General features: G+C 42.1%; 1 protein-coding gene across 3 annotated transcripts in view; it reads left to right on the top strand.

Annotated features, from left to right (window-relative positions):
* The window catches only part of tacr2 (tachykinin receptor 2), a 122,536-nt gene that overhangs the window by 87,213 nt on the left and 17,055 nt on the right, over positions 1–18,268 (top strand). The window contains exons 4-5 of one of the 3 annotated variants that reach the window (XR_015760973.1): positions 8,506–8,702; positions 12,530–13,219. Coding sequence is in view for 2 of the 3 variants with exons in the window: in XM_087999150.1 (XP_087855276.1) it covers positions 8,506–8,702; positions 12,530–12,752 (420 nt within the window). In the remaining variant the exon portion in view is untranslated. Of the gene's footprint in view, positions 1–8,505; positions 8,703–12,529; positions 16,824–18,268 lie in introns of those variants that run through there. The other 2 variants (XM_087999150.1, XM_043683148.2) reach the window with 2 other exon arrangements.

Consider the following 18,268-nt stretch of genomic DNA (forward strand, 5'->3'; position numbering starts at 1 on the left):
TGGGTTGCGCTTCGGTGGGTCGGTGTCGACTGTCAAAGGGCCTGTTTCCACACTGTAAGTAATCTAATCTAATCTATAAAAAAATTAGGAAATGGCAGGAAGGGAGAACTCTGGAAATGCTCAATTGCCAGAGAAATGGTACTGAGTAAATTGTCAGAGCAGCAGGCCAACAAGTGTGCTCAGATCCTCATGGACTTCATCCAAGGATCAACTTACAAACAGGAAGCAGAGAGTAGACACAAACAGGTTTTTTTCAGGTTCGCAAGATGTACCATAGGGATTGGAGTTAGGACTTAACTGTTCACAGCTTACGTAAATGACTTGGATGAAGAGACAGAATGCATAGTTACCTGATTTGCTGATGACACGAACAAAGAATCATAGACTCATAAAGCATGGAAACTGATCCTTTCGTCCAACTTGACAATGCCGACCAGGTTCCCAAACTAAACTAGTTCGTCTTGCCAACATTTGGCCATATCCCTCCAAACCTTTCCTATTCATTAACTTATACAAATATATTTTAAATTTTGTAACTGTACCTCCATCCACACTCCCTATGGCAGTTCATTCCATACATGAATCACTCTCTATGTAAAAAAGTTGCCCCTCATGTTCTTTTTAAAACCTTCTCTGCTCTCTTTAATAATATGCCACTTCGCTTTGACCTCCCCCACCCTAGGGGAAAGACCCTTGCTGTTCACCTTTTCAATGTTCGGCATGATTTTTTTCCAGTGAAAAGAAACTGAGCCTAATTTTTTTGTAATTCAAACCTTCCATTCTTGGCAACATCCTGGTAAATCTCTTCTGAACTGTCTCCAACTACGTTGTGAAGAGGACATAAGCAGACTACAAAAAGATTAAGTGTGTCGGAAGCAATTCAGAGAATTGGTTTTGAAGAAACATGCATGTCCTCTAGTATCTGCAAACCAGACTAATAGTTTCAGGAAGAAAGGTTGGACAAGCTATGTTTGTATTTGTTGATATTCATAACAGGCAGCTTGATTGAAAACACACGAGGTATTAAGGGGTCTTGACAGGTTGGATGTGGAGATAATGTTTTCTCTTATGGGAGAATCTAGAAGTAGAGCTCACTGTTAAACATTAGGGGTCATTTATTTCAATTAAATATTAAGTAAATTTTTTTTGAAGGTTCAGTTTTTGGAACTCTCTTCCTGTAAAGCAGAGTCCTTGAATATTTTAAGGCAGAAGTGGGTAGACACTTGTTAATCAAGATGGTAAAAGGTTATTGGCGGTCAGTGGGAATGTGGATTTGAGGTTACGATTAGATCTGCTGTGATCTTACTGAATAATGCAGCAGTATTAAGCAGCAGAATCACCTGCTCATTGCTTGGAGAAAGACTGATGACAAACATAAAAAGAAAATAATTCATAAACATGAAGAACAAAATACAAAGTTCAATAAAGGGCCAGTTAAAGCTTTGTGCAGATGATTAATGAGGTTTGCAGATACTAGAGGACATGCATGTTTCGTCAAAAGAAAAGATTTGAGGTAAGGTGCCATGCAGGATCTTTTCAACAAAATGAAGACACACGATATATGAAGGAGTGTGGCAGCATTTTGGCAAGCCGCTTAAACAAACAGAAAATAGTGAGCAGTGGAGTGAGTAGGAGTTGTCTCCCTTTCTCTTTGCCCAACAGTTTGAGTGACCACCTTCAAGAACTGCTCCCCTAGCGAGAATCAGCACTTTCAGGAACTGTATCCAAGTGAGAGGCAGCATCTTCAGAAACCATCACCTCAGTGAGAGGCAGCACCTCAGGAACTTTTCCCAAACGTTGCTGAGCAACATATCTGACTGAGTTAGATTTTTTCCCAGTTTTAAGCTCCAAAGGCATGCGGGCAAAAGGGATAGATTTGGCAGATTAGGTAAAGGTGAATCCAAAGAGATTTTGCAAGTTCATTAAGGGCAAAACAGTAACCAGGGCACCTTAAAAATCAATGAGACTGTCAATGTGTGGACCCACAGGAGATGGGTGAGATCCTAAATGTTAGTATTTATGATGGAGGAAGACATGGAAGCTAGGGAACTTGAGGATGTCAATAGAGATGTCTTAAACATAGTCCACATTACAGAAGAGGATGTTTTGGAGGTCTTAAAATACATAAATGTCGATAAATCTCTGGGATCTGATCAAGGGTATCCCAGGACATTATGGGAAGCTAGGAAAGAAATTGCAGGGTCCCTAGCAGAGATATTTATATCATTAGCAGCCGTGGGTGCGGTGCCGGAAAACTGGAGGGTGGCTAATGTTGTGCCATTATTTAAGAAAGGTTGCATGGAAACGCCAGGGAATAACAGACTGGTGAGCTGAATATTAGTGGTAGGTAAATTGTTGGAGATTCTGAAGATAGATTCTACCTGCATTTGGAAAGGCAAGGACTGATGAGGGATACTCAGTATGGCATGGGAGATCATGTCTCACAAATTTGATTGTGTATTTTGAAGAGGTAACCAAGAAGATAGATGAAGGCAGAATGGTAGATGTTGTCTATGTGGACTTTAGCAAGGCTTTTGACAAGATATCACATGGTAAACTGGTTAGTAAGATTAGATTGCATAGGATCCAAGGAGAGCTAGCCAAATGAATGCAAAACTGGCTTGACAGTAGGAGACAGAGAGTGGTGGTAGAGGATTGTTTTTCAGACTGGAGGCCTTTGATCAGCAATGTGCTGGGTCCACTGTTGTTCATCATTTATTTAAGGGGTTTGCACGAGAATATTAGAAGCATGGTTAGTAAGTTTGCAGTATGATGGACAGTGAAAAGGATTGTCTCAGAGTACAACAGGATCTTATTCAACTGGACCAGTGGGCCAAGAATGGCAGGTGGAGTTTAAACGCGAGGTGTTGTATTTTAGTAAGATAAACCAGGTCAGGATTTACACAGTTAATGGTAGGGCCCTGGGATATGTTGTTGAACAGGGAGACCTAGGGGTGCAGATACATAGTTCCTTAAAGTTGGCATCACAGGTGACAGGGTGGTGAAGAAGACATTTGGCACACCTTCCTTTATTGGTCAGCGCATTGAGTACAGGAGTTGGGACATCATATTATGGCTTTACAAGATATTAGTAACGCCACATTTCGAGTACTGTGTACAATTCTGATTGCCGTGCTATAGAAAGGACATTATTAAACTGGAAAGAGTGCAAAAAAGATTTACAAGGATGTTGCAGAGACTGGAAGGTTTGAGTTATAAGGAGAGACTGGATAGGCTGTGACATTTTTCCTTGGATTGTAGGAGGCTGAGGGGTAACCTTATAGAGGTTTAAAAAAAAATCATGAGGGCATAGATAAGGTGAATAGCCAAGGTCTTTTCCCCAGGGTCAGGGAATCCAAAACTAGAGGGCATTAAGTTTAATGTGAGAGGGGAAAGATTTAAAAGGGACCTAAGGGGCAATTTCTTCACGCAGATGGTGGTATTGGTATGGAATGAATTGCCAAAAGAAGTGGTGGAAACTGGTATAATTACAAGATTTAAAAGGCATCTGGATGAGTATATGAATAGGAAGGTTTTAGACGGATCTGGGACAAATCCTGGCAAATGGGACTAGGTTAATTTGGGATATGTGCTTGGTGTTGATGAGTTGCAAGTCTGTAGCTCTATGATACTATAACTCATGTGTTGATATCTGTAGACTGATTCATTTTCAAGTGATCTATTCCAGTACAGAATACCATGATTTCAGATCAGTGAAAAATGACTCATGTTCCAATGGTGGATTCCTGTCTAAAATTACACACGTCTTAATAATCTATTCCAGTATAAAATGACCAATGTCTCAATCTACTCCGGTGTGGAAGGAGTAATGCATTCAAAATAAATTCCAGTGTAGAATGATATGATACATGTTTCAGTGATCTATTCCAAAGTCATCTATTCCAATGTAAAATGGCACATGGAACCATAGAATCCCTACAGTGTGGAAACAGGCCATTTGGCCCAACGAGTCCACACTGACCCTCTGGGAGAGTAACTCACCCAGACCTATTCCTCTATCCTATTACTGTACATTTACCACTGACTAATGCTCCTAACCTAAACATTCGTGCACACTGTGGGCAATTTAGCATTGCCAATTCATCTAAGCCACACATCTTTGGATTGTGGGAGGAAACCAGAGCACCCGGAAGAAACCCACACAGACATGGGGAGAATGTGCAAACTACACAGACAGTCGCCTGAGGCTGGAATCAAACCTAGGTCCTTGGAGACCTTCATTATCATCTCCTGTTCCTTGGATACTGCATGACCTGCTGTGCTTTTCCAGCACCACACACTCTTGATTCTGATCTCCAGCATCTGCAGTCCTCACTTTCTCCTTGGCGCTGTGAGGCAGCTGTGCTAACCACGGAGTCACCGTTCTACCCATGTTTCATTGAGCTATCCAAGTGTAAAATACCTCATGTTCTGATACTCTATTCTAGTACAGGTGTTTTAGGTTTCAATGATTCATGTTCGAGTGATATTTTCCAGAGTGTAATGATTCATGTTTAAGTGATTTTCTTCAGTATAGAATGATACTATTTCGATGACATATCCCAATGTTTCAGTGATCTTTGCAGTGTAGAATGACTGCTGTTTCAGTAATCTATCCAGTATTGAACAATCCATGTTTTGATTACCCATTCCACTGTACAATGATTCACCTTTCAGTGATCAATTCTAGAGCAGTGACTAATGTATTAATGATCTATTCCAATGCAGAGTGACCTGTGCTTCAGACACCAATACCAGTGTAGAATGACCCAAGTTTCTATTATCTGTTCCACTGCAGATTGCATCATGTTTGCATTACGTATTCCAGTGTTGAACATTCATGTTTTGGTGATCTATTCCAGTGTGGAATGATACTTGTTTCGATGATCTATCCCAGTGTAGACTGACTCACATTCCAGATGTATTTCAGTGTAGAATAGCCATTGTTTTAATAATCTGTTCCATTATACAATGATTCGTGTTTCAGCGATTTATTCCAGCGGAGAATGATTCTTGTTTTGATGTTTTATTCCAGTGATCAATTGCTCATGTTTTCGTGATCTTGTCCAGTCTAAAGTGACTCATGCTTTGATGATCTATTCCAATGTAGAATTGCATATGTTTCACAAATCCTTTCTCATGTAGAATGATTCATGCTTTAATGATCTATTCTTGTTCATAGAAATAACTCATATATCGATGATCTGTTCCAGTTTAGATTGATTCAGGGTACAGTGGTCTCTTCCAGTATAGGCTGATTTATTTTCAAGTGATCTCTTCCAGTACAGAATGTCATGATGCCAGTGTAAAATGACTCATCTTCTGATGATGAATTCCAGTGTAAAAAGATACTTGTCTCAGTAATCTATTCTAGTGTAGAAGGCGTAATGTGTTAAAGATCTATTCCTGTGTAGAATTACCATTATTCCGGTGATCTATTCCAATGTAGAATAATTCATGTTTCAATAATCAGTTCCATTGCAGAGTGACTCATGTTTCAGTGATCTATTCCAGTGTAGAATGTCTGTTTTGAGAATCTATTCTATTCTGAAATTACTTGTGTTTTTGATGTCCAATTTAGAATGACTGACGTATCAATGATCTGTTCCAAAAGACGGGGTACTGGGCTAATGGTCGGATACTTGGTAGTGTGGATGAGCAGAGGGATCTTGGTGTCCATGTACACAGATCTCTGAAAGTTGCCACCCAGGTAAATAATGCGGTGAAGAAGGCATATGGCGTACTGGCTTTTATTGGTAGAGGAATTGAGTTCCAGAGCCCTGAGGTCATGTTGCAGTTGTATAAGACTCTGGTGCGGCCGCATCTGGAGTATTGTGTGCAGTTTTGGTCACCATACTATAGGAAGAATGTGGAGGCACTGGAACGGGTACAGAGGTGGTTTACCAGGATGTTGCCTGGTATGGTAGGAAGATCGTATGAGGAAAGGCTGAGGCACTTGGGGCTGTTGTCATTGGAGAAAAGAAGGCTTAGGGGTGACTTGATAGAGGTGTACAAGATGATTAGGAGTTTAGATAGGGTCGACCATGAGAACCTTTTTCCACGTATGGAGTCAGCTATTACGAGGGGGCATAACTTTAAATTAAGGGGTGGTAGGTATAGGACAGATGTTAGGGGTAGATTCTTTACTCAGCGAGTCGTGAGTTCATGGAATGCCCTGCCAGTAGCAGTGGTGGACTCTCCCTCTTTATGGGCATTTAAACAGGCATTGGATAGGCATATGGAGGATAGTGGGCTAGTGTAGGTTCGGTGGGCTTGGATCGGCGCAACATCGAGGGCCAAAGGGCCTGTACTGCGCTGTATTTTTCTATGTTCTAATGCTTCATGTTTCAGTGATTTATTCCAGTGTAGAGTGAAATTAGTTTTGATGATCTTTCCCAGCATAGAAAGACTCCTGTTTCAGCCACCTATCCAGCGTAGCATGTCCCATGTTTTGATGATCTATTCCACTGTACAATTATTGACCTTTCAGTGATCTGTTCCAATGCAGGGTGACCTGTGCTTCAGGCATCAATTCCAATGAGTCAATAACCCATGTTTCCACTATCTGTTCCAGTATAAAGTGACCCATATTTCAATGACCTATTCCGGTATGGTATGATTCAAGTTTCAGCCATCTATCCAGTGTAGAATAATCTATGTTTTGATGACCTATTCCATTGTACAATGATTCATTTTTTAGTGATCAATTCCAGTGCAATGACCCATGTTCCTATTATCTATTCCATTGCAATTGAACCATGTTTGCATTATATATATTACAGTGCAGATTGAACCATGTTTCAATAGTCTATTGAATAACCCATGTTTTGATGATGTATTCTAGTGTAGAATACCCATTTTCAAATGTCTATTCCAGTATATAATGATTTTTGTTTCAGTGATAATTCTTATTCAAATATTACTGATTTTTCTGTTATCAATTCTAGTGTAGGATGACTCACATTTTGATGATCTAGTCCAGGGTTGAATGATCCATGTTTTGATAATATATTCCAGCGTGGAAGGACACTTGGGATATGGAAGATCTCAGTGTGACTTGTGCTTCAGTGATCTATTCCAGTGTAGAATGACTGATTTTTTTTTAGTGATCTATTCCAGTGTTTAGATTGCTGAATATTTTGATGATCTAGTGATGAATTATCAGTGATTTTTCAAGTGAAAAATGTCCCAGGTTTTGATAATCTGTTGCAGTGTAAAATGACTCATGTTTCGGTGATCCTGCCAGTGCAGAATGACTGACTCATATTTCAGTGATCAATTGCAGTGTAGAGTGATCAGTTTTTCTTGGCTTAGTCCAACTCACAATAATGCATTTTTTTTAGTCATCTTTCACGTGAAAAATGACCCATTTTAATAATCTATTGCAGTATAGAATAACTCCTGTTTCATTGACTGATGTTTCAGGGATCTATTCCAGAGTAGAGTGACCCATGTTTTTATGACCTACGCCATGTTTCAGTGGCATATTCCAGTGGATAAAGACTTGTGTTTCGATAGTTTAATCTGGTTCAATTACTTGTGTTTCTGTGATTAATTCTAGTGTAAAAATGACCCATATTTTGATGATCCATTCCAGTGCAGAATGATTAGCCTTTCAGAGATCTGGTCCAGTGCAGAATTTTTCATGTTTCAGGGAGATCCCTGAAAGTGTGAAATTATTTGGGCTTTAGGGATCTTTTCCAATCTATATTTTTTCAGGTTTCAAGGATCTGGTCCACTGGGTTCGCTATATAAATATAGCGGCTGCAAGATTAGGTCAGAAACTAGGAATACTGCAGCAAGTAACTCACCTCATGACTCCCCAAAGCCTATCACCATTTAGAAGGCACAAGTCAGCAATGTGATGGAATACTTCCCACTTGCCTGGATGGGTACAGCTCCAACATTACTCAAGAAGCTCGACACCATCCAGGTCAAAGCAGTCTGCTTGACCAGGACTCCATCCACCACCTTCAACGTTCACTCCATCAGTACTGTTTAAAAAGTGGCAGCAATGTGTATCATCTACAAGAGACACTACTGCAATTCATCATAAATCCTTTAACAGCACCTTCCAAACCCGCGAGCACTTCCATCTGGAAGGACAGGGGGAGACACCACCACGTAAACATTCCCCTTCAAGTCACTCCCCAAGCTGACTTGGAGATATATCACCATTCCTTCAATGTAGCTGGGTCAAAATTCTGGAACTCCTTTTCTAAGGACATTGTAGGTCAATCGACAGCTCACCACCACCTTCTCAAGAGCAACTAGGGATGGTCAACAAATCCTGATCTAGCTAGTGTTATCCGCAGCCCATGAAAAATAAAAACACCAAATCCGTAAATCAAACAGCTCAACAAAATTGATAGACAGGATCTTTGTTCTCAATGATCTGTGTTTGGTATGCCCAATAAATATTAAAAGTTTGCTGTGATAAAATCTTCTTACACATCTCTAAGATCACTTTTCAAAGCTTGCCTGATGTTCTTTACTCTGTTTCAGGTTGTGAAAATGATGATTGTGGTTGTTCTGACCTTTGCCTTTTGCTGGCTGCCCTATCATTTGTATTTCATTCTGGCCAGTTTCAAGAAGGACATCTATTATGAAACCTACATACAGCAGGTGTATCTGGGCATATTCTGGCTAGCCATGAGCTCAACCATGTACAACCCCATCATTTACTGCTGCCTTAACAACCGGTGAGCACAACAGCCCAACAGTGGGTACATGGGCGGGCAGAGGGGAAGCTGGTGGCAGTGGATACAGATACAGAGACAGGACAGCCATGGGGCTGGGTACAGAGAGGGGCAATAGGCACAGTAATAATCATGAAACTGGCTGACAAGGGCAGATAGATTGATAGAACCAACAACAGTAACAAAAACTTTGTCGGGACTTTAATATAGCCAACTGTCCAAAACACTCGAACTATCATTAAAGAAAATGTCACTGAGCCATGTCAGGATTGTCATAATTAACGATTGATGTTATCTTTAGATAGACTAACAGAGCAGGGAATGAAAGATGATTAGACGTCTTTAGAAATCCTGAGTTTAGAGTCCAAGCAAATGAAAGCACTCTCCACATATGATGGTGTGACAAAAATTCAGAAACTTAAATTAGAGGAATACTGAGATCTCCAAAGGTTTGTAGGGACTAGAGTGGGTGACAAAGAGAGGGAGGGGTGTAGGGCCTGGAGGAAGTTACAGAGATAGTGTGGATGTAGGGGTCGGAGGAGGTTATAGAGATAGGAAGGGGTTTAGGAACTGGACAGGTTACAGAAATAGGGAGGGGTGTAGGGCCTGGAGGAGGTTACAGAGATAGGGAGGGGTGTAGGGCCTGGAGGAGGTTACAGAGATAGGGAGGGGTGTAGGGCCTGGAGGGGTTACAGAAATGGGGTGGGTGTAGGGGTTGGAGGAGGTTACAAAGATAGGGAGGGGTATGGAGTTGGACGGGTTACAGAGATAGGGTGGGTGTAGGAGTTGTAGGAGGTTACAGAGATAGGGAGGGTGTAGGGGCTGGACGGTTTACAGAAATGGGGAGGGGTGTAGGGCTTGGAGGAGCTTACAGAGATTAAGAGAGTTGTAGATAGGAAGAGGGGTAAGGATTGAAGGAAGTTATAGAGATCGAGAAGGATGTGGGGGATGGTTCAAAGATTGTTGGGAAATGCCAGATGTAATGATACAACATCAAGACGAGAAACTTTAGATCAAATGAATTGTAGGTGAGTGCAGTCCCAAACAGATTGATGACAGTGGAGACGTTTCAGAGCAGAATGGTGTGAACGTCAGTCAAGAAGGATGAGGGCAATTTACCTTCATCACAGTCACACAGGATGTCATTGGTGAGTATGACAGCAGCTGTCTTAGTGATGTGGTTGTGGAGAATGTTGTCTGAATGGTTTAAACATGGAATTCCAGGAAAGGAGACACAGACTTGAGAAACTAGTTGTGGAATTTGAGAGGAAAATGACATTGATGGAAGGATGGGGGAATTCTTGTTATTGTTTGGAGCAGGGCTTTGATGCTAGTAGAGGAGGGAACGGTATTTGAAAAGGATGACAGCTAACTTGTGTCGGGTCAAGATACTGACAGTTCAATGAGAATAGAGTTGAGGCAGCAGGAGGTGGGCAGACTGTCAGATGGTCTGGATGCGTGTGAGGAGGCAAGCAGAGAAAAACCAACATTAACCATCAAACACTGCTAATTGTATATAGACAGATGAAAGAACAGGCAAGTTGGCAGGCAAATGCAAGTACAGATGGAAGGTAAGCAGGCAGCAGATGGGTAAACAGAGACAGGCAGAGCCAGTGTTCTGATGTTGCAGTAATCTATGTTCCTAATTGAAAGTTTATTGACTACTCAATTTTACAGCTCCTTCCAGTCATTCCTTACATATGCTTCAGGATATAGACATTGAAGCAGTATACTTAATCAATCAATTTTTATCTCCTGTCCCCAAATCACCCATGTATTTCCCATCTATTAACCACTATCAATAAATCACCCGTGTAGCCAATTGGATACTTACAGGCAAAGCCCATTGAGGGCAATGCTAACCATCAGAGGGCATTGGGAGAGTGAGTGGGACTAAATAAAAATGGAGTTGGAGGGGGAGATAAAGCACTGAGCCCTCGCGGTGCCCCCCCCTTCTCTAAAGAGACACCGCATGGTCCCTCTTCAAGGACACCCACCGGCACAAACATAGCTGGGGAAGAGGGGCTGACAATCCACAGAGATGACCCCCTCCACAGCCCATTGCCTGGATCTGTTTACAGGCCCAGAAGCAGACCCATGAGGACATCCTCTAAACTGCCTGCATCCCTCCGCACCAGGTGTCCAAAGATCAGGAGTGGTGGGCTGAAGTGCAACCTAAAGCACAACAAAAGGTTTTCTCAAATCACTAAAAAGACGGCTTCGTATGTATGTTCAGACAATTAATAGTCCCATCTGCTTCTTCTGAACATTAAATAATCTTAACAATGAGATTAACCTAACATTAACAGGATGACTAAATACATTTTCCAGAACCAAGATTGGTTGATTTTTATTCTATGTGGAAGTGCTGGTGTTGGACCGGGGTGGACAAGGTTAGAAGTCAGATGACACCAGGTTGAAATCCAACAGGTTTATTTAAAATCACAAGCTTTTGGAGTGCGGCCCCTTTGCCAGGTGAAGTAAGAGAGAAGCACACAGAACACAGAATTTATAGGCAGAGAGATGCAAATGGTGTGAGTGGAGTGTCGACGGGCTGTTAAATAAGTCTCTGCAGGTGATCAAGACTATCAGACAGTGTGAGTAAAGTTTGGTAAGCGGCCTTCAAGATATACAACAATGCAGAAACGGAGCAGAAACTGATAGCCAAATTCCATACCCATGAAGATGGCCTCAACAATGATCTTGAGTTTATGTTGTGCAACGTGTGACCCCATCACACTGTTTTGTATCTGTGAAGTTTCCTTACTGTCCTGTTTTGACACCACCACCTCAATAAATTGTTATGGTCTCTCTATCTTATTTAGTTTGGACAATTTTGGATTACTTATTACATTGGTTATGTTATTCCAGCCATTTGGTTAGTCTCCAGCATCACCTTATTTTTAGTCTATGTAATTATCTTTCTGCCTCATTTATTCAGATTATAGGTCAACTCTCTCCTTGATATTCAATTGTTGACACTTTACTCACACCATCTGACACTCTTGCTCAGCTGCAGAGACCTACTATTTCAGCCTGTCAACATTCCACTCACACAACTTGTATGATCGATCTGCCTATAAAATCCGAAAGCTTGTGATTTCAAATAAACCTGTTGGATTATAACTGGGTATCATCTGACTTCTGACTGATTTTTCTTCTGTAAGCGTTGCAGAGCTAAGGAGAGTTGATGAAATTAAGATACAGATCAGAACAGGGTTGGAGTGCTCCTCCTAAACTAATCAGCACTAAATAGACTCTTCATATCACAAGCAGCGGTTATTATAGAGACCAGGCAGTTCTGTGATGGCTCCCAAGAATATTTTCCAATCACAGGAACATCATGTACAAGGCAGGAAGTTAGGAAATGAGAATTGCTTGATCCAGAATGACCAGTCACCTTGATTCTCTTCCACCATCGTCTTATTGTCTAATCATAGCACTCAGTTCCTGTTTAGCAATAGAGGTGAGGAAACTGCAGTGGCTGAGTGTTTTCTACATTATCTGCCTTTCCCAAATCATTATGTCAATATTCCTCATCCGCTGTTTCCAAAAGGAAGTAATGTGTAAGTGGGTAGTGGGTAGTGTAATTGAGGCGGGGGGGATTGCCAGACCAGATTGTGGAGGGTGGTTGGGTACTGAGCTACACTGGGGTGGGGGTCATGTGGTCCCATTGGGATTGTGGCTTTCTGTACTTTAACATTTCCCCCACGTCTCTGGAATGTGTACAATCTCTGGAGGAGAGTAGGTGTGAATCATCTTGGAAAGTGTACAACATTGTCGAATTCCACGATGCATTATGTATCATTTTTCATGTTGTCGTTGCCCAGATTCCGCATTGGATTTAAGCGAGCTTTCCGCTGGTGCCCCTTTGTACACGTCAGTCCCTACGATCAACAGGAGTTAACGACAGTGGTGAGCTTCCGAATGACATGCAGCAGCACATACACTGGAAACAGGATGGAAACAATGATAACTAGCCACATCGATTCCAATCATGATGAAACTGAGGAGGCAAAAGCAAAATTCATCACTTCTCAGACCATTCTTTGAAATGCATTTGGTCGTGTATAGGATCTCTTCAGAGCTGAGGACTAATATTGAAACTGGCAGCTCCCACATAGAGGGGTTACATTGTCTGGGCTCAAGAAGATGAAACAATGAGCCATTCTCCAATGCTGACTCTCAATTCTTTGACTGAGATGCCTGACTTGATGTTCCTGAACCTACCGTACCCACTGCTGTTCTTCAGTTCTGATTCCTGATTTTCTAATCTAGCTGCTGATTCCCTGAAACTGGATCCTGATTCCTGGACCATGTTTCCCCAGATCCCTGCATCTCTGACTCAGTAATCTAAGCTCTCCAGAGAACTGAGCACACTAGACCTGCTCAGGCTCAAAACAACCACTTCATCAGGCTGACTGAATACCTTAGCAAGTTACAGGCCTTTCATGTCACCTTCATTCCAATGTCTACATTTTGGGCCTTCCACCCTATCATCATGAACGTGCAGGAAGAATGTAAGTTGTGTAAATACAAGATAAAGAAAAAAAAGACTTGCATTTACATTGCGCCTTTCACAACCTAAGGTTTCTCTTTTCAGTAAATGAGTCATTTTTGAGGTGCAGGTATTGTCATTGTAAATAGGGTTGTAATAGTAATAAGCCTGTGCATGAAACAATTTCAACTATCTGTGTATAGAGAATGTGATTTACAATTGAATGAAGAGGCTATTTTATCAGAAAAATAACCTTGTTAAAATTAAGGTTAATCATCTTTAAATTTTATATTCAATGATTACATTTGTCTTTTGCTGTTATTTCACTTTAACTTTGAACTGAGGAGATTTCAGGACGCAGGAATCAATTAGTGACACTACTGATAATCCTGTTTGTGACCCACCCTTCCACTAATCAGGGTTTAAACAGAGAGAGAGGACAGAACCTCTGAGAAAGCATATCATTCTCACTGCAATAAGATGACCCAGAGTGAACTGAATGCATGATTAAAACTTTATACGTTAGAGTGTCTTCCTTTGAGCAGAAAGGTTTTAAGGGGAGATGGAATCAAAGTGTCTAACAGTATGAAGAGTTTTACTGGATTAGATAGAGAAAAAGCAGGAAGACTGGTAACCAGAGGGCACAAATTTCTAATAATTGACAGAAATCCATTTGGAAATAATACAAGTTTATTTTACATAGTGCAATATTATGATCTAAAAGGCAGAGGAAGAGTGGGGAAAGCACATTCAATCATAAATTAAAGTAGGGAATTGAATAAAGCCTTGAAAAGGGACATTTTTCAAAGACATAGGAAAGAGCAGGGGAAGTGGAGTAATCAAATAGATCTTTTAAAAAGCCAGAATAGCTGTGATAAACTGAATAGCCACCTCCTGTTTGTATCTTTCTTTGGCAATGACAGCACAAAGCAAAGAAATCCTTCAAAACAGGACCATCCATCCAAATCTGAAAAAAATCACAGCCTTTCTCTTTCTCCCTCTGTCTCTCACTCTCTCTCTCTCTGGAAAAGAGGGAGTATATTTAGGAGACCCAAGGTGCAGCATAGAATAGGGGACAGTAGGACAAAGCAACTAAGCTAATGCTGAGGATCATTCAGAACAGAGTGATTGGATCCAGGAACAAGTGAGCTCTCACAAGGCTGCTAGTATCTTCAAGAGCCCAAGGAATATGAACAACATTAAATAGAACGCTGTTTCCAAATCCTACCTGCACCTGAGCTGAATGGTGTTAACACAATTTTATTTACACTCACATTCGCCAATGTTTAAGAACAGTTCAGACTAGAATGGTAGTTGCACAGAGTAAGAGTATCAGCAGTGGTTTCACTCTGCACCTTTATTAACTGAGTTCCTGTTCAGATTGGTTATTATACCCAACTGTTTTGGCCACTGGCCTCACTAGATTCAACACTGGGATACAATCAGGATACATCAGGGAAACAGGTACTTTGGCCCATTCAGTCCATGTCAGTAATTACTCACCTTACTCCGATTTGTTATCTCATTTCTGTCACTCACCAAACTAATTTAATCTAAGTACTCTTGGCTAATCTAATCTTGAGCTATGATATTGTTTCTGTCTCAAACACAAGCCCAGAATTAAATAACAGAGAGTTGCCTTGTCTCAGACTCTCAGTTACTGGTTATAGCCTGATCCCACTTCACCTGTCCATCTTTTCCTTGTTCTAAAACAGAGGTGCACGTCAAATGTAAATTGCTGCTAGCTTAAGGATGATTTTTGTAGACAGGATCCAGAAGTTGTGGAGTTGTGTAGTTATGTTTTCCTGGCTATCCTAGAATTGCGACCGCTACATCCCACCACAAAACCGAGAATTGCTGCTATCCACAAACCAGCCACTGGCTGTGGCACTATGATACCCCATTCAGACAAGGCTGGACCTGGCAACATCCTTGTGGTTCATTCCTGAAAGAAGAAGCATGGAACAGTCACGCCAGCAGCACAGTAGAGTTTTTTAAGAGGCTAGACAACCTTATTGCAAGTAATTTCATATTTTTGGATCTTTTTCCAATGTCTGGAAATACTCTGATGTTCTGTTAGACTTGTCATTGTATTCTCACTTCATCACAAGGAGTGAAGAAAGAGGCAGGGGTCCTGCCCTTGGACAGAGAGGTGAGCGAGGGCAGTGGGCAATGGAAAGGGAAGGTGGGTAGGCATGGATGGACATGTTTCTGAGATGGGTTAAAAGGAGAGTAAGTACAATTTAATATGGACAAATGTGAGATAACAAAGTAGAATTTTCAGGAAACTAAAATTGTTGGGAAATCACAGCAGGTTTGGCAGCGTTTGTGGAGAGAAAGCAGAGATAATGTTTCGAGTCCAGTGATCCTTCTTCAGAACTGACTGAAAGCTTGGCAAAGATTGGTATATAAGCTGAAGTTGGGGTTGGCAAGTGGGGAGAAGAATAAACAATAGATGGAAATGGAGCCCAGAGACACAGATCAACAGTCGGACAGAAAAAGGAATGGGTAAAAGTCAACCTAGAAGTATCAAGAGCAGCTAATGGGGATCATGAGTAGCTGCCAATGGCTGTGGTGTAAGCTCATGTTTGTGGGGGTTGGGGTAAGGACATGGGAGAAGATGCTCAGGCCCTAAAATCATTGAATTCGATCTCGAGTCCTGATGACCGCATGATCCCCATGCAGAAAATGAGAAGCTCTTCTTCCAGCTTGCACTGAGCTTCACTGGAGCATTGCAGCAAGCTTGAGACAGAGATTTTGGCTAGGGAACACAGTGGCAGGCAACTGATGATTTGGTGATAGTTTTGTGGACAGAATGTAGATGTTCTGCAAAGCGGTCACCCAGTGTGCATTTTGTCTCCCCAGTGTAGAGGAGACCACATGGTGAGTAGTGAATACAGTGAAGTGCAGGCTTCCTCTTGAAGGTGTGTCCGGGGCCTTGGGAGGTGAGAAGGGAGAAAGTAAATGGGCAGGTGTTACACCTTGTGTTCTTTCTCAAAGATCCATCCCATTGCTGGCAATGTTTTTCTACAACCTCTACCATCAGGGAGAAGGTACAGAAGCCTGAACACACGCATCAGCCGGTTTTGTTACAGTTTCTACTCAACTGTTATGAGAATACTGAATGGACTCTCAAACTCTTAACATTCGCCTGTACCTGTGCTTTTGTCTTAGCCACTGTTTACCTATTATTTACTTATCTATGCTACTTAACTATGTGATCTGCCTGTATTGCTCACTGTGCCTCGCTACACATGATAATAAATTCAATTCAATTCAATTCAATTCAATTCATGGAAAAGTATTGCGAGGCTGTAGGCAGGCATGGGGAGTGGAGGAGGAGTGGACCAGGGTGTTCCAGAGGGACCAGTCTCTGCAGATTGCTGACAAGGGAGGAGTGGGGACTATGTGTCCGGTGCTGGCATCTCGCTGGAGGTGGTGGAAATGATAATGGAAGGATAATGATCCTTCGGATATGGATGCTAGTGGTTTTAAAAAGGGACCCAATCACTGCTGTGAGAGGGAACATAAGGGAACATAAGGTGAGGGCCGAAGTGCAGGAGATGGGTCGGAGTCAGCTGAAGGCCCTGTCGACAATGGTGCTGGGGAATCCTCAATTGAGGAAGAAGGTGGTTATATTGGAGGCTCCCTTGTTGAAGTTGGCATTATCTGAACAGATGCAATGGAGACAGAAGAACTGGGAGAATGGAATAGGATCTTTACAGGATACAGGGTGTAAGCATGCATAGCTAGGTAACTGTGGGAGTCAGTGGGTTTGTAGTGGAATTGGTGGCCTATCCCTAGAAATGGAAACAGAGATGTTGAGAAAGGGAAGAGAGGGGTCAGAGGTAGACCAGATGAAGGTGAAAGCAGAGCGGAATTTGGAAACAAAATTGATAAATGTTTCCACTTCAGAAGAAAGGGAAGCAGTACTGATGATGTCATTGATGGAAAAAGAGTGGGGGCCAGAGTAGGACTAGAACAAGGAATGTTTCATATATCCCACAAAGAGACAGGCATAACTGGGGCCCATGAGGAATACCAATGGCCACCCCTTTGACCTGAAGGAAGTGGAGGAGTTAAAGGAGAAGTTTATCAAAGTGAAGACGAGTTTGGCCAGGCAAAGGATGGTGGTAGTTGATGGGGACAGTTCAGGCTGAATGTATACTAGGAGCTCTTCCCCTCTCTGCCCTTACATCGCTACTGTCCTTGTCTTTATTAGATTAGATTACTTACAGTGTGGAAACAGACCCTTCGGCCCAACAAGTCCACACCGAAGAGCAACCTACCCAGACCTATTCCCCTACATTTACCCCTTCACCTAACACTATGGGCAATTTAGTGTGGCCAATCCACCTAACCACATTTTTGGACTGTGGGAGGAAACTGGTGCACCCGGAGAAAACCCACACAGACACGAGGAGAATGTGCAAACTCCACACAGACAGTTGCCTGAGGCGGGAATTGAACCGGGGTCTCTGGTGCTGTGAGGCAGCAGTGCTAACCACTGAGCCATGTTTAAATCACTCCAAGCAGCATTCTATCCAGCCACAATACTAAAATTGTTCTTGTAAAAGCCACAAATGACATCTGTGGTGACTTTCTGACCACATCCTTCCTGATCTGTTTGCAAACCTGTTCCAACACCTCGCCACAGTTATCCAGTTGGATGGTACTGCGCTCATCCACTTCTATTACTTCTTTAAACAGAGTCAGGGAATCACTTGCAATGTCTTCTCTTTTTGTTCTCACATTGTTAGCCTGGTGTCCCCTGAACATCGATCCTCAGCTGTCTTCCTGTTTCTCATCCACATGCTGCTCCTTAGCATCATCATCTAAAAACAAGATCCAAATGGTGGAAGAGTAGTTATTACTGCTGCCTCACAGTGCCGGGGACCTGGGTTTGATTCTAGCCTTGGGTGACTGTGTGGAGTTTACACTTTGTCCCTGTACAAGTTCGGTGGATTGATTGTGGAGAAAGTGAAGGCTGCAGATGCTGGAGATCAGAGCTGAAAATGTGTTGCTGGAAAAGCGCAGCAGGTCAGGCAGCATCCAAGGAGCAGGAGAATCG

Source organism: Chiloscyllium plagiosum, unplaced genomic scaffold (assembly GCF_037043375.1).
Source record: "Chiloscyllium plagiosum isolate Xiang-an unplaced genomic scaffold, Cpla_swu_hap1 HiC_scaffold_22, whole genome shotgun sequence".
Taxonomy (NCBI): Eukaryota; Metazoa; Chordata; class Chondrichthyes; order Orectolobiformes; family Hemiscylliidae; genus Chiloscyllium; species Chiloscyllium plagiosum.